Source organism: Myripristis murdjan, chromosome 21 (genome assembly GCF_902150065.1).
Source record: "Myripristis murdjan chromosome 21, fMyrMur1.1, whole genome shotgun sequence".
In the NCBI taxonomy this organism is placed as follows: Eukaryota; Metazoa; Chordata; class Actinopteri; order Holocentriformes; family Holocentridae; genus Myripristis; species Myripristis murdjan.
Window position 1 is genome coordinate 11,468,420 of NC_044000.1, and position 17,290 is coordinate 11,485,709.

Genomic DNA, 17,290 nt, shown 5'->3' on the forward strand with positions numbered 1-17,290 from the left:
TGGAAACCTATTGTTGTTTTTTTGACACTTTGTGTCTTTGTAGTTTTGGAGGTGTCTCAGTGTCAGGTGCTGAGTAAAGGAATTTGTAAACAGCAAAGTGGGCATGCCATCTAACATACCAGCTGCATCACCCCTCTGAATTTAAAGGAATACTCCAGTGTTTTGGGCAAAATTTCTGGCTCATCCAGACTGAGACAAGATGTTCGATACCATTTCCGTTTCTCTATGTCAAGTGGTTTGGTTGATGTGAAAATGTTATCGAACATCTTGTCTCAGTTTGGATAAGCTGGAAAAAGGGTGTTTTGCCCAAAACATTAGAGTACTCCTTTAAGACCAACACAAGGTTGTGACCACTATCACCACTAGCACCATAAGATATCAGCAAACGGCACAGTAATGCAGGTTGTCATGGTTATGAAACTCAGGGTCCAGCATGTGAGAGTTCATAATGGTAAACAACACGACTATAAAAAGGTTATCTCTCCAAGCATTCAGTGGATACTCCACACTGAGACAACATGATATTCCTCAGGAAGGTTCTCTCTCTTCACATACTGTGTGTCTTTGGGTGTTTTTGCCAGGCAGACATACAGACAACTATATATCTTGCAGGGCCCCTAGCCAACCGACAAGTGAAGGACCTGAATGGAAAACCCTCTGAAGGAAAAGTGCAGGACACCTTTGACTGTAGTTATCCCTTACCCTCAAGTTCTAGAGGTTACTTTGAGCGCCTAACAAGCAGGGGAATAACCCACTTCAAAGTGCCTCTGTCATGGGCTCAGCTCCTGCCTTCAGGCCTGTCCAGCCAGCCAAAAGATGCTGTGGTGACTTGCTATCAGACCTTGCTGAAACAGCTAGTGGAGGCAGGCCTCCAGCCCCTGGTTGTCCTGCATAGATCAGCAGTACCAGAAGTCTTGAGATCCAGGTATGGAGGCTGGGAGAGCCCTGAGCTGTTGAAGATGTTTGAGCAGTATGCAGAGTTTGCTTTCCAAGAGTTTGGAGAGCTGTCATACTCAGTGTCACACTGGGTGACACTGAGCCATCTGGATGAGCTGAGGGATAATGAGCTACAAAACGCCCTCCGTGCACATACCAATGTATACCACCGCTACCATCAGCTGGTTCCTGGGAGAGGTAGGAGCTGAATTTATGATTAGAATAAAACTTGATTGTTGTGCAGTTTCTTTAGAGCACTTAAAAAGCGATGCAGCACTTGTATCTAATCAGGAAACTGGATTCATACAGTATAGGCATAAAGATTTGGAGACTCTTTACAGAAGCCTTGTTGAAAGTGTTTTAACTTTCAATATGTGTATGGGCACCTGGGGTCAAATATAGACTATCCAGAATTATTATCATGGCCAGTAAAGTTATTGGAAAGAGCAGAGACAACTAGGATGTATATGTAAAATGCAGCTGACACAAAAAGCCAGACAAATAGTGTCTGATCCTGTTCATCCCCTTTTTAAGGAATTCATAAAACTGCCCTCAGAAGCACACTGTAGAGCCACTGCAACAACCAAGAACCTTTACAAAAAGTCTTTCATACCAAATGCAATAACTCCGCTAAATTCATAAACACCATTCACACTGGAGCCATATTCGATATTGTTGTTTGTAGTCTGCATGGTGTGTTTTTAATATTGTATATATTGTGATTTACTGTGATGTGTTCTAAAATGTGAAGCCGAAGGCAAATTTCCACAAAAGTGGACAATTAACACTTACAAGACTCAGGATAGACACAGAAAAACTGGTTCAAAATTGAGCAAGTGCCAAGTGTTATTACAAATATGAAACGTGTATAAGCAAGTGTTAAAAAAAATGACTAGAGTTCAAATCTTTTTCTGTAATTGTAAGTGAAATTGTTATCTGCTGAAGTAGAAAATCTGGTAATAATCAGGAGCAAAAGTATTGGGCTGTCAAATGGTAATGGTTGTGGTCTTTTCCCTCAAATAATGTTTTCCCCTATGGTGCGCGTACAATTTTGTATTTGAAACAGGCACCAAAAAGGCTCACAGTCATTTACTATACCTACAGTTTCACCATTTTCTCTACTTTATAAACTAAGGTTCTTATCTTCAGTTGTGTTTTTCGAGCTTGACTGTATACACAGTCGTAATTGCAGCAATTAACAAGATGGTTTCCTTATCTTTTTGTTGTAAAACTTATGTCTCACCATGACCTTTAACATGCATGATGAGGCAATGTAGTTTTACAGCAGAAATGTTATTGTGATTAGTTTGTTAATATTAATAAGTTTATTATTTTTCTGTTACTCTGTGTGTCTTTGCCATAAGGAGAAAATAGCTGAAAATTAATAGAAAGATTATATATTTCAGATGGACAAGTATCAGTTGGCCTAAAAGCAAGCAGTGTCCCAACTATCTACCAAAGCAATACTCTACTGTTGGTAAGATCGCATTGCAATAGAAGTTGGCTTTTTTTTTTTTTTTTTTTTTCAACATCAACACAGTTTAAAGGACAAAATGTAAACTTGATAAACCTTTAAGGTTACTAATAAAATCTTAAATCTGTTTGAGAATACATGAACAGGTAATTTTGACCTCTACAATTGAAAATATGCTTCAATACAAGTGTTCCTCCTTTACAGGAATCTTTAGATTTCCTCTCAGTAGGAATCCATTACGACTGCAACGCCGAAGAAAACCTAGCAGAGCAGCTTAGAGGCTTAAAGGTATGTATCTCCCGCAAGTTACCAGAACAAATCTCATATTTCTGAAAGACAGTGTGGTTTCTCCTTATGGCATGTACTTTTTTGTTCACTTACAGAGAATTAGTGGAGGCAAATCCATCCTTTTTCATGAGGTTCACATCAGTGATTGCTCTTTGGACCGGTTCGTCTCCCTTACCAATGTCCTCCAAGGTCAGTCCTCTTATACTGTAGTATCATTACATACATGCATACATATTTTTACTGTGTGTCGAGTAGCTGGACTTGGTCCATGATTTCAAGCCATAAAAACTACAAGTAAATGACAAATTGATTAACAAAAAGTTGTTATATTGTGACGATATAAAAATGTCACTGTTAAGTCACCTTCATGTCAACTGAAGCACTGGTGAAATTTATATGTCAATAAAACTCATCAAATTACTCCAAACCGCATAATTCAAGTACTGAAGGAAAATGGTTACACTGTGGCAACAAAAGACCAAGGTTTACTTCAGTGTCTCCTAGATTTCCACCACGTACAGCACTCCGGCTTCCCTACCACAGTCGGGTGGAAGAGTCTTATTTTTATGTGCTGCTCTTCAGCTCTTCTGTGTTTTACAGTGGTAAATGTAATTTGTTGTGTATTCAAGCCCTTTTTACCACCTGTCAATACATGATACCCAAGATGCCAAGATGTGACATTGTCACTGTCTTGAACTTGATACATAGGCAGCCAACTTCTGCTCAATACACTTTTTAAAATATTTTGTCATCTGTCATATCGAAAATTGTTTGTATTTGTTTGTGCTATGATTTATTGCAGCTGTTAGAAACGAAGACTTACAGGTTCTCGGATTTGATGCTGTGGATTTGTTTGGAAAACTTAAAGCTGAAACCTCCTCAAAAAGGTATGGAAATCACAATGTTTAGACCAGGCAAGGGTCTCAAACGTTTTTTCATCTGAGAGCTACTTTGAAGAAATTAAAGTGGCTACTCATGACCTATATTTCTTACATTTATTCACATTTCATATCAAACCACTCATTAAATGAAATTCACATGACATCACAATTCAAAAATTTACAAGAAAAGCTTACCTTATTTATCAAAGTATGACAAATCGCTTCCCATCACACATCAAAAGCTCATAATCATTCAGTACACATGTGTATAATAAGTGCATTCACTCATTCTCACAGTTAGATGACTGTCACTGCATGGTGTCCACAATAGAGGTATATGCTGGAGTAGCTTTTTCCACATAGGTTCACTCTTATACATAGTCATTTAAATGTTCATCTATCAGCCTTGTTCTGAATTTGGATTTTATAACATTTGTATCAGAAAAAGCTGCTTCACAAAGGCATGTGAAGCTAAACAAGGCAGAGACTTTCGGCGCTGCTTGGTGGATGTTCTTATAGTTTTATGGTTGGCGGGGAGATGAGACAACTTGCGTATTTGATTGGACTGAAATGGGAAAGGGGTCCCAAAGTGCATTCATGTTGACTCACTGATCTTTTTATTTATTTATCTATCTATCTATCTATATATTTATTTATTTATTTAGTACATAATTTTAAAAACTTGTGAGGAGCTACTCAGAAGCAGGTGTTGAGCTACTGCTGGCTCACACACTACTCACTGGAGATCCCTGGTTTAGACAGTGATCATGAACATACTGTAAATCCAAAGCATAAAGCATCAATCGCCCAGCAAGGTGGACTCTGTAAGTCCCACAGTCATTTAGTTTAAGCTCCACTTTACTTTTGGGCACCAATTTTTGGTAATGTAACATACTGCTACCACTGACAACTATTTTTAACTCAAACACCAGAAGATCTTGAAGGCCCACCATGTTCAGATTTTGGGATTGGAGGTGTCTGCACGTGTTTCAACACACCCTAATTAATCATTTTTGTGTTCATGGCATGGAAAGAAAAATGCTCAGATATTCTTGATTGTCAAAAATGGTTTGACCCTGTTTCAGTGAGGGAATAAGTGAAATTATAACAACCTATTAGAATTTCCTATCATCAAATTTCACTCTTGTTGGGAAATCAACATAAAATTCAAAAATTTTGCAAGGAAATGGTCCAGCCAATTTTGTTCTATAGTCAGATCATAATGTTTTCTTGTGAAATGAACAACAAAGGTAAAGCTGACTATAAATTAATGATTACCCTTAGCCTAATTATGAACTGACCTGGCAGAATCTCTGCAACTGAAAATAATCTAGAATTGAGAAATGAGGTCTCTGCAACTAGTAATGACATTCATTAGTGACAAATAAAATAGTAATAAAATAGGAATGAAAAGAGGCACTGAAATTATTGTATTGTAAATTATTGTATTTATGAAAATTAATACTAATTGCTAACTGATGTTACTGTACACAACCTTTTTAAACAACAGTGAAGGAATAAAGGAAACAACAACACCATCTTCAACATACAACAAAATATGGAATAAGTTTGCCCTCATGCCCTCATCAGACCGAGATACATTCCTGAATGAATCATTCCCATCTGGCTTCCAGTGGGCTACATCCAGTGAGTCCTTCAAGATAGAAGGTGGCTGGTCAGAAGATGGGAAGGCAGAGACCATTTGGGACCGTTTTGGCCATAAAGGCCAAGTCCCTGGGAATCAGACAGCTGATCTAGCTTGTGACAGCTATCACAAGGTGGATTATGATGTCTACCTCCTTCGAGGTCTCCATGTCAACACCTACCAGTTTTCCATCTCCTGGGCCCGAATTTTTCCCTTTGGCCACCAGGGGAGCCATTCTGAGAAAGGGGCTCTTTACTATGACCGGCTAATCAATGCTCTTTTAGAGTCTGGCATACAACCAGTTATCACATTGTATCACTGGGATCTGCCTCAAGCACTCCAGGACTATGGTGGATGGACCAACGCGACCATTGTTGCAGCCTTCAAGGACTATGCAGACTTCTGCTTCTCCAGGTTTGGAGACAGGGTCAAGAGCTGGAACACTTACAGTAGCCCCTGGGTGGTGAGCCATGCTGGGTATGGAACTGGTGAGCATCCCCCTGGGATGAAGGACTATGTGGTTGCCTCCTATCAGGTAAGACAGTTGCTGTGGTCTCCCTAATGAGACATGCTGCAATCTTCATTTAAGCTCTCATTCCTTTTAGAATGCCTGTCACAGCATTTGTTTTGCCCCTGTTAGGCCACACACAATATACTGAAGTCCCATGCTGAGGCCTGGCATGTCTACAATGATAAACACAGGAAGAAGCAGGGAGGAAAAGTTGGCATTGCCCTGAACTCAGACTGGGCTGAACCCATGGATGGCTCCAAACCTGCAGATGTCACAGCCGCAGATCGCTACCTGCAGTTCATGTTGGGCTGGTTTGCTCATCCCATATTTGTAGATGGGGATTATCCTGCATTGCTTAAGACTCAGATTGAACAGAAAAGAAATAAGTGTCCCCTCTCTGAGCCTGCTAGACTTCCATCCTTCACTGCTGAAGAGAAACAGCGGATTCGTGGCACAGCTGACTTTTTAGGATTGAACCACTATACCTCCCGTTTGGTCAAAAACAGTGATGGTGGCTGCATCCCTGGGCCTCAAGGGGTGGGTGACTTCCAGGCTCATGTTGACCCTTCATGGTCCTCCACAGCCTCAGATTGGATCTATTCTGCGCCTTGGGGCCTTCGAAGACTTCTCAACTACATCTCTGCAGAATACCTGAATGTTACTAAAGTGCCTATTCACATAACTGGAAATGGAATGCCCACAGAATACAGAGGGGACACCCTAAATGACAGGAGTCGAATCCAATACATGACGAGTTACATCAATGAAGCATTGAAAGGTAGGTTATAGAAAAATTATAGATTTTGCCAAAATATTCCAAGTTCTGTGTTATTTCTGGTGAATATTTTTCAGTATTTGAAATGAAAATTTCTCTGCTTTCCTCCAATCAGCAATTCATTTGGATGGAATAGATGTGCAGAGGTTTACTGTCCAATCACTCATGGATGGTTTTGAGGGACCACAAGGCTACAGTGAACGTTTTGGGTTGCACCATGTCAACTTTGATCTGCCTGACAGGCCCAGGACTCCAAGACAGTCTGTCTATTTTTATTCCAAAGTCATTGAGAAAAATGGATTTCCTACCACAAAAGACCATTTTTGTGCATATGATCTGCAAAACATGGAACCAAAAAAGTTTTTTTCAGTGCCACCTTCCAACGTCCCATCCCAAGCTAAGGTGGTATGGAGGAAATTCTCAAGTCAGACCAATTTTCAAAGAAAACTCTATCATTATGGTACTTTCTCACAAGGTTTCCACTGGGGAGTGTCATCGTCTGCTTACCAAATTGAGGGTGGCTGGAATATTGATGGAAAAGGACCCAGTATCTGGGATAAATTCACCCAGAAACCTGGCAATATTCCTGGTAGTGCTAATGGAAATGTAGCCTGTGACAGCTACAGTAGACTGGAGGAAGACCTGTACATGCTTCGGGCTCTGAGGGTGAAGTCCTACAGATTCTCTCTATCCTGGTCCAGGATCTTCCCTGATGGTCTGAGAACTTCCTTGAACCAAAAAGGTGTTGACTACTACAATAGGCTCATTGATAATCTCCTTGCATATAACATCACACCCATGGTGACGCTCTACCATTGGGACCTTCCTCAAGCTTTGCAAAACATCAATGGCTGGGACAACATTACAATTATTGACATCTTCAATGACTTTTGTGACTTTTGCTTCGCCACCTTTGGGAATAGAGTCAAGTTTTGGATGACCTTCAACCAACCTCACACAATTGCATGGTCAGGATACGGACTTGGGCAGATCCCACCAAATGTTAAGAGGCCAGGGGATGCACCATACAGAGTCGCTCACAACCTCTTAAAAGCACATGCCAAAGCTTATCATACATATGATGAGAAATACCGCAAATCCCAAGGCGGTCTGGTGTCCATTGCCCTCAATGCTGATTGGATTGAACCCACAGATGTCAACGTTCCTCGTGAAGTGGTGGCAGCAGACCGTGCCCTGCAGTTCCAAATTGGTTGGTTCGCACATCCTATTTTCAAAAACGGAGACTATCCAGATGCAATGAAGTGGCAAGTTGGAAACAAAAGTGAACTCCAAGGTCTTTCAGAGTCAAGACTACCTGCTTTCACAGAAGAGGAAAAGGCTTACATCAGGGGGACTGCTGATGTCTTCTGCATAAATCATTACACTACAAAGATAGTAAGCCATATCACAGCACGGCTTAGCCCTCAGTCCTATGAATATGACCAGGACCTATCAGAGGCAGAGGAGGTAGATTCACCAACCACTGCCATCAGTAAACAGAGAGCAGTGGCATGGGGCTTGAGAAGGCTTCTCAACTGGATCAAGGAGGAATATGGTGATCCAGAGATTTACATTACAGAGAATGGAGTTGCTACAGACAAAGAGACTACAGTTGATGATACTGACAGAATATTTTACTTCAAAACTTACATTGATGAAGCTCTGAAAGGTGAGTGTGCACATCAATTACTGTTGATTTATTTTTTCAGCTTTTAAATGATGCTTTTGTATAAATTCTGAGTTTCATTTGACTGTTCTATAGTTCAAAGGCCTGAGAGTAGTCTAATCAGTATCTGGAAAGAAATGTATTTCTCTGGTAATTACTACCCAAATATCACAAGATTTAACCAGCACTAATTGTAAATGCTGAAGTCACAGACACAATCATACTAATCTAGCATTTAACAGCTATGAGTATGAAGTTTCCTCTGAAAAGCAAGTTTACTCACTTTTCACTATAGATGCTGCAGTTCATGTGCACATGGCCATATTTTCTTTTCTTCAGAAAAATGTAATGAAACACAGATCCACTATGCTACCACAAAAACTCTAGTCAAATTAAATGTAGTACTTATTAATTACAATTACATTCAAAATGTAACTTCAAGTTATTAATTAAACTGTGTTCCTGTTCGGTTTCCATTGCATAATTCATATTTAGTGTAATAAACTGTGTTATAAACTGGTCACATTGTACTTGGGTGGTTATGTATTATAAAGGCCACCCCTACCTGTCACCATACACAAAGTGATCCTTTTTAAATGATAGTTATGTAACTTCTATCCTCATATCATATTGCCATATAGCTCATAACCTGGATGGTGTGAAGGTGAGAGGATATATAGCATCATCTCTGATGGATTCTTTTGAGTGGCTCAATGGGTACACAGTGGCATTTGGGCTCCATCATGTGGATTTTACTAACCCAAACCGACCAAGGACACCCAAACGCTCAGCTCACTACTACTACCAAGTCATAAAGGAAAATGGCTTCCCTCTGCCAGATGATGAGAGGGTACTGTATGGACATTTCCCCAAAGGCTTTAAGTGGAGTACTGCCAGCGCCTCTTACCAGGCAAGTGGTGCCAATACTTTCCATTTGTTTAAAGACAGACAAAACCTCAGGCATGCTGGTGGAGAGCACCAGTGGTTTATCCTTGTGATGTTTTCACTGTTGAGGTATCCTTGAGCTGCATATACAACAACAACCGCAACAACAACAACAACCATAATAATAATAATATGATGATGACATTGTCCCTGATGGCAAATGCACTGTCATGTATGTTTTTAATCTGGATTTATCACACAAGGGATGGTATTAAAAACTTTGCTAAATTTATTGGCAGAAGTAGAATAAAAAACTCCAGACTGTAACCGTGTGTGTGAGCAGCTAAAACAAGTAGGTAAAACAAAAGTAAAACATTATGCATTACTACAGGCTGTACTTGCATACCTCAGCACAATGATTGTAACAAATCAGATGTGGATGATATGACAGTAATGCCACGTGCTCCTTGTTCATTCATTCCTACATATCATGATCAAATGACAGAAGGTGTGCTATTTGTAAAGTGAAAGAGGCCATACATAAAGCTATCTAAGACTTGCCACTTGTCTCTGAATGTCCACTGCACTACTGCTAAAATGTTGCCCAGCTTCATATGGAAGGATTTGTTCTCTTAAATCAGCAAGAGGCAACAGTATAACTGGCAACAGGCAAACACTCGTCTTTTGTAACAGATTTCATAAATTTGTTTTGCTGAAAAGATCTTAAAAAAGAACTGTCTGCAGCTGTCATAACAGAGAGTTTGTAGGATGCTTTGGGGAAAAGGATGAAGGAGCTCTTACCATTGTAAGAAAAATGTCCTTTTATTCTAGATTGAAGGAAGTTGGAGAGCCGATGGAAAGGGATTAAGTATCTGGGACAAGTTTGCCCATACTCCTCTAAGAGTGGGCAATAATGACAATGGCGATATTGCTTGTGATAGCTACAACAAAATTGACAAGGATGTGGAAGTGCTGAAGAAGTTGAAGGTGAACAGCTATCGTTTCTCTATATCCTGGACCAGGGTGCTCCCTGATGGCACCAACAATCACATAAATGAGGCTGGACTCAACTACTATCATAGATTACTGGATGCCTTGGAAGCTGCCAGTATTCAACCTCAGGTAGGCAGTGTTGCCCTAACTTCAATTATTTTCATTTATCGCATTTTGTTTTATATTGATTCATTTTGCAACAATGACTGTTAATGGATCAGATTCATATTAATTGGTTTCATTCTTCAGGTCACCCTCTACCACTGGGACCTCCCTCTGGCTCTACAGAAAGTAGGAGGCTGGGAAAATGAAACCATTGTCCAAAGATTCAGAGATTATGCGGATGTTATATTTAGCAGACTTGGAGACAGGGTGAAGTTCTGGATCACTCTTAATGAACCCTACATTGTGGCCAACCTTGGCTATGGATATGGTACTTTTGCTCCAGGTACAACAAACAAATGACATCAGAATGACAAATTGTCAAGCAGACCAAACATAGCAAACATAATTTAAATTAATGAAACAAAGCAATAGAACGTATAGGGTCTTTAGGTGGTTGCTGTCCTGTGCACAGTGGTTCTCTTTAATCAAGTGCTTATTAGAGTTAATCCATAGCCAGTAGTCCATTGATTAGGGCAAATTCTGGTCAATGTCATGTTGATAACATTAGTGTATGATTAAGAATATGCTTAATGACATTACTGACAACCCCTCCTATGTTTCAGGCATCGTAGGTAAGCAGTATATTGCTGCTCACAACTTGATCAAGGCTCATGCTGAAGCCTGGCACCTCTACAATGACAAGTACCGTGCAAAGCAGGGTGGTCTCATCTCCATCACTATCAACTCTGACTGGGTGGAACCACGGAATCCAAATAAACAGGAGGATGTGGACGCAGCTCAACGCATTTTGCAGGTAGACAAATATATATGGACACCAGGCTTGGGTGAAATCGTATTATATTTTTTATTTTTTCAAATTAAGCATTTGTGCTGATTAATTTAACCTCATTGGCACACCAGATGGGTGGGAATTTATACCTCAGGTAAGTTCAGATAGTGTCAAATGAGTTAAGAATCACAGCAAAGCACACCAAATTTATGATGAACCTTCCTGTAATTCATTATATTGTACAATGTGGCAAACACCACACATTTGACACCCTAAATAAGTTGAAACAAAAGGAGAAAAATAAAATTCATATGTATGCATGAATATTCCCAAGTTTTGGCAATCTTATCATAATAGTGCACCACACTTATCTATGGGCTATGCTGTCAGGAATAAGGTTGACTTAACTAATTATTAAACCCTTTGTGAATATTTATAATATCATCAACTGTCACTGAATACAGTCTTATTCTGTAGTTCTTCATTGGCTGGTTTGCCCACCCAATTTTCAATGGAGATTATAATGACATGATGAAAACCATCATCCGTGAGAGAAGCCTTGCTGCAGGTCTTCCCAAATCAAGGTAAATAATAAATAGTTAATACCATTTAAAGAATATAAATCAATGTTGTTTGATATAATATTAATGTTGCCAAGACTATATTTGTGGCACAATGGCTTTGTATATAGTATGTTTTGATTCACTAAACTGAAAAAGCATTTGTCCCTAAGAAATGACAATATCCAGTTAAGCATGAGTCAACCATGTATTTTGAGGCTATTCAAAATGCATATACACATGTATTGTGATATACCTAAAATGTAAAAGATTGGCTTTGTGGGTTGGCTTTGAATGACACTTTTCCTAACTAAGGCTTCCGGAGTTCACCCAAGAGGAAATCAAGAGGATCAGAGGGACTCATGATTATTTTGGCTTCAACCATTACACCACAGTTCTGGCATTCCCTGTTGACTTTGGCGATCGACAGGATTATGAAGGTGACAGGTGAGCTTGAAACTGTTACGCCATTTTAGTTTAAGACATTTGGTCCCCACTTTTATGTAAAGTGCCTCATAGTACTGTGACTGCTTAGGACGTGTGATGCAAGTGGTAATCAACATGGCCAGTGTTTGTTCCTTGCTCCAGCCACGATTACACTATACACAAGTACACTATACACAACCACATACAAGTGATGAATCTTGAAAAGAAAAGAGTACACTGGGTGATGACGGATGTATGTAAGAGCAGGTTATGAGTAGCCGGTGCCACACACTGAGCTGATTGTAAGGTGATGTACAATCCATTATCCAGGGGCGCTGGAAGCATCCAGGACCGCAGCTGGATTGAATCAGGCTCCTTCTGGCTAAAGATCACCCCATTTGGATTCAGAAGAATCCTCAATTTTATCAAGGACGAATATGGAAACCCACCCATCTACGTCACAGAGAATGGAATCTCAGAACGAGGAGTAGTAGACCTGAATGACCTGCACAGAACACACTACTACGAGAGCTACATCAACCAAGCCCTGAAAGGTACATGAACACAGCCAAAAGGAGTCGAGTGGCTTTATGAGAATTAAATTATTGTATGTTTACATTATTTGCACTTAAGACATTTTGCTGAAGTTGTGCAACTGAAAATTCACTGAGAAAAAAATATGGAAAAAAGATTCACTGAAAATGGTTCAGTTCATATCAATAATTAATTTTGCATAAATTTATTTTAATATTACAGCTGAATAAGAGAATAAAACAAATACTTTACATTGCTGGCTCACTCAAATTCACAGCGAAAATTTGCTTATTCTTACTAAATCAGACACTGAGTCTTTCAACATATATCATACATGATCATAAAAGTTAATGCTGACCTTTCAGCCCTTCTGCTGGATGGAGTTGATCTGAGAGGTTACACAGCATGGTCACTGATGGACAACTTTGAGTGGGCTGCTGGCTTCGCCGAGCGATTTGGACTTTTCTATGTAAACCGTTCAGACCCCACACTTCCTCGTATCTCTAAAGGCTCAGCTTCTCGCTATGCCACTATCATTACCTGCAATGGCTTCCCAGACCCAGCCCTTGGGCCCCATGAGTGTTTGAACCCTGAGGGTAAGATCATGCAATTTTCAAGGTACTAATTCCTCTACATTGTTGTACATGTGGCAACACCCTTGAAACCCTTGTTTCTTGTCATTCTCCTATTACAGCTACAAGTGCCCCCACAATGACCACAGTGGAAAGCTCACAAGCTACAACCGTTCCTGTCCTTCCCCTGGACATGGTGGATTTCTTGGGTCTGGAGCTTTCATCTAATAATGCTGAAGTGGCACTCTATGCCTTGTTTGTACTTCTTCTTTTCAGTGTTCTTGGGCTCATCTTTGTGGTGTACCTAATGTTGAGACGTAAAAGAAAGTTGACGGCCACAACTGCAGAGCCCCTTAGGATGCAGAGAATGTGACAACAGTTTTAGAAGATTATGAAAACATGAACTGCAACACAATCTGTTAAACACACCTGGGTTGAATTCTATCTGCTTGTACTTGCATAGTTTGCAGATGTGTATGTAGATGCGAGAAGGAAATGCAACATGAGACATGTGTGCTATAAACAGCTGCTAAAAATTATTTGCAGCTGTTTTTTTTACTCAGTTCTGGCAATGTCTCTGGTTGAAACTGTTCCTATTGGTGTCAATCTGAAGACCTGGAGACAATAAACCACTTTCCTCTCTAAATTATTTGCAGTCCTGTAACTTGCCTAGAAATTATTACTGTATATTATTAGCAAATAGAAAACAGAGCTCTATTCTCAGCCTTGTGTTACTTTACTATGCATATGCTATGACTACCTATACACCTATACCTCCAATAGAGTTTAACTACTTGTAATATATTAAAATTTCCTATGTCAATACATTTGGCCAAAACGGAGTCATCATTAGTGTAAGCCACTGTAATGAGTATATTGAAACCAAAGTGTGGCTAAACTCCTTTGCATGTTTGAAAACATTTTGCAATGTCATGATAGCAACATGCATGGATATTTTGCTTTGAGCCGAGATGTGCAGCTTGCTGAGCAATGTTTTATGATGTCCCTGGATGTATTTTGAGAATTTTGTTCCAAAACATGTTTTGTTCCACACATGAAAAGAACTGATATTAAAAAAAAAATCAAAGTAAATTATGAAGCTTTGTGATGGAATGGTTGATGGAATTATAACACTTTTACAGACTGGATCCTCTATAATGTGACTGATGAACTGCAAGTAATGATGATGTTTTCCCAAAATGGATATAGTTACACTATATTACCAAAAGTATTCGCTCACCTGCCTTTACTCATACTATGAACTGAAGTGCCATCCCATTCCTAACCCATAGAGTTCAATATGATGTCGGTCCACCTTTTGCAGCTATTACAGCTTCAACTCTTCTGGGAAGACTGTCCACAAGGTTGAGGAGAGTGTTTATAGGAATTTTTGACCATTCTTCCAAAAGCGCATTGGTGAGGTCACACACTGATGTTGGTCGAGAAGGCCTGGCTCTCAGTCTCCGCTCTAATTCATCCCAAAGGTGTTCTATCGGGCTCAGGTCAGGACTCTGTGCAGGCCAGTCAAGTTCATCCACACCAGACTCTGTCATCCATGTCTTTATGGACCTTGCTTTGTGCACTGGTGCACAGTCATGTTGGAAGAGGAAGGGGCCCGCTCCAAACTGTTCCCACAAGGTTGGGAGCATGGAATTGTCCAAAATGTTTTGGTATCCTGAAGCATTCAAAGTTCCTTTCACTGGAACTAAGGGGCCAAGCCCAGCTCCTGAAAAACAACCCCACACCATAATTCCTCCTCCACCAAATTTCACAGTCGGCACAATGCAGTCTGAAATGTACCGTTCTCCTGGCAACCTCCAAACCCAGACTCGTCCATCAGATTGCCAGATGGAAAAGCGTGATTCATCACTCCAGAGAACGCGTCTCCACTGCTCTAGAGGCCAGTGGCGGCGTGCTTTACACCATTGCATCCGACGCTTTGCATTGCACTTGGTGATGTGTGGCTTGGCTGCAGCTGCTCGGCCATGGAAACCCATTCCATGAAGCTCTCTGCGTACTGTACTTGGGCTAATCTGAAGGTCACATGAAGTTTGTAGCTCTGTAGCAATTGACTGTGCAGAAAGTCGGCGACCTCTTTGCACTATGCGCTTCAGCATCCGCTGACCCCTCTCCGTCACTTTACGTGGCCTACCACTTCGTGGCTGAGTTGCTGTTGTTCCCAAACGCTTCCATTTTGTTATAATAGAGCTGACAGTTGACTGTGGAATATTTAGGAGCGAGGAAATTTCACGACTGGATTTGTTGCACAGGTGGCATCCTATGACAGTTCCACGCTGGAATTCACTGAGCTCCTGAGAGCGGCCCATTCTTTCACAAATGTCTTGTTTCACAGTCTGCATGCCTGAGTGCTTGATTTTATACACCTGTGGCCAGGCCAAGTGATTAGGACACCTGATTCTGATCATTTGAATGGGTGAGCGAATACTTTTGGTAATATAGTGTATCTGCATTTTGGAAGTGAACTCTTCATTTGGTTCAGGGGTGGTCAGCTCAACTTTGGCTCAAAGACAGCAATCTACCTCAACAACTGACCCAGTCATTCCAGCATCTGTTTGAATTCAGATATTTCAGTGACTTTGTTTGGATGTGCATTAACACTTCATACTTTACCAACACAGCTGATAAATACTGGACTCACTCAGCAACTCAGTTTCACATTTTGTCATTTTGTGCTTTTGCAGTGCAACAACAATTTGTTAGGAGAAGTAAAGGCTTAACTTGGAAGCCTTTGTCATCTTTGGTGTATGTGTTACCATATGACCACTAGATGGTAGCACTACATCATTTTCTTTGGATGTGGATTGAGGTTGGAGTATTTGTTCCTTCTATAGTCTGTGAAGATTCTCAGGTAGGTTCCTTCTATAGCTTTTGCTACTGAATGTCTGAATCTTATCATGAGGCAAGTTGTATATTTTTTATTTTGCTTTGATAAAACTTTACCAAAATAAATGCAACTATTAAGAAAACTAAGGACAAAACTAATGACATTTGGGCCCAATCTCACATTGAGCATTTGTGTTGTCAAAAAATTGATCAAAGTAATTGTGGTATCCACTCAAGATGAAATGTTCTTAAAAGAAATTGATGATGAATTTAATCATGATTAAATCCATCTATTAAATCCATGATGAGATCCATCATAAAAGCACGGTAAATCCTGTCTAAACAAGTTAATAAAAAGCATCCATTTTAAGAATATATTGAAATTATGAGCACAAAAGTTCACTAAATTGTTCATACATGACTCTGAATAACTCTTACTCCACAATGGGGAATGTATTTTCCTCTGAAGAGACCATTTTTCGGCTCTTCCCAATTATTTGCTCACAACAGACACCATTAAATTTCAGGGCAGGTTTTCTGAGTGACATTAATATTACGTGCTTCACACTGATTAACACCTTGCCAATTTGTCAACCAAAGTATTCTGCTGTTGGCCACTGATTAGCTCTGCAGGAACTATTGCACTTAAATGCTTTGCCAAAGGTTACCTTAACCTTAACTCACTCTTTCATTTCCCTCCACACATTTTCCTAACCTAACCGGAAATTTTAACCATGAATCGTCAGGACACAATCCTGCTGCTCCACAAGAATGACCACCGCTCTATCACAGCCTGGAGGAGCTAATCATACATGCATCTGCATGTCTTTGCCACTCGATAACTTGATCCACCCAACAGCTCTGTCTCGACAAGGTGCTAAGAGGGCAAAGACATAACTCCTCTGGACTCCTACCAGGATCCCTGCCTCTGGTCTCCAGGATGACCTGCCTTCTCAACAGGATGTACGCATTAACACGCAGCAGGTGTCTCTTCTGCATGGTCTCCTCAACAGCTCTGAGCAACAAGGGGTCCATTCAATACCTGGGCCCCCCCCAGAGTTAGCAAGGATGGAGTATGAGTCAGGCTGCAGAGAAACATCATCTCTTGCAGTTTCTTGAAATGTTTTGAGGTCACTTTGATTAAGTTAAATGAAAGTTTGATGAGTTTATAATTTATGGTTATTATATAGTTTATAATTAATTTATGGTTTGATTTGTGCTGTGTGCTGCTGAGCTACATATATGCAGGTCTGCCTGTTTATGCAGATGGCTGGACACACACACACACACACACACACACACACTCCAGCTAACCAGCTAGACTGCAGAATTGTGTTGCCATTAAAATTTATTGTTAGGTTTAACTACTTGGATTATTATAAATGTGTAATAAATACAAGAAATT

General features: G+C 40.2%; 1 protein-coding gene across 1 annotated transcript; it reads left to right on the top strand.

The window, feature by feature from the left end:
• The first annotated feature begins 518 nt into the window (after positions 1-518).
• On the top strand, positions 519-13,414 carry LOC115380190 (lactase-phlorizin hydrolase-like). The gene is made up of 17 exons (XM_030081280.1): positions 519-1,134; positions 2,343-2,413; positions 2,615-2,698; positions 2,794-2,887; positions 3,501-3,585; positions 5,090-5,759; positions 5,865-6,513; positions 6,626-8,179; positions 8,818-9,086; positions 9,893-10,183; positions 10,304-10,502; positions 10,783-10,973; positions 11,427-11,533; positions 11,825-11,956; positions 12,266-12,489; positions 12,835-13,065; positions 13,191-13,414. The coding sequence occupies exons 1-17, from the start codon at positions 519-521 to the stop codon at positions 13,412-13,414; spliced, it is 5,691 nt and encodes a 1,896-aa protein (XP_029937140.1).
• The last annotated feature ends 3,876 nt before the right edge of the window (positions 13,415-17,290 follow it).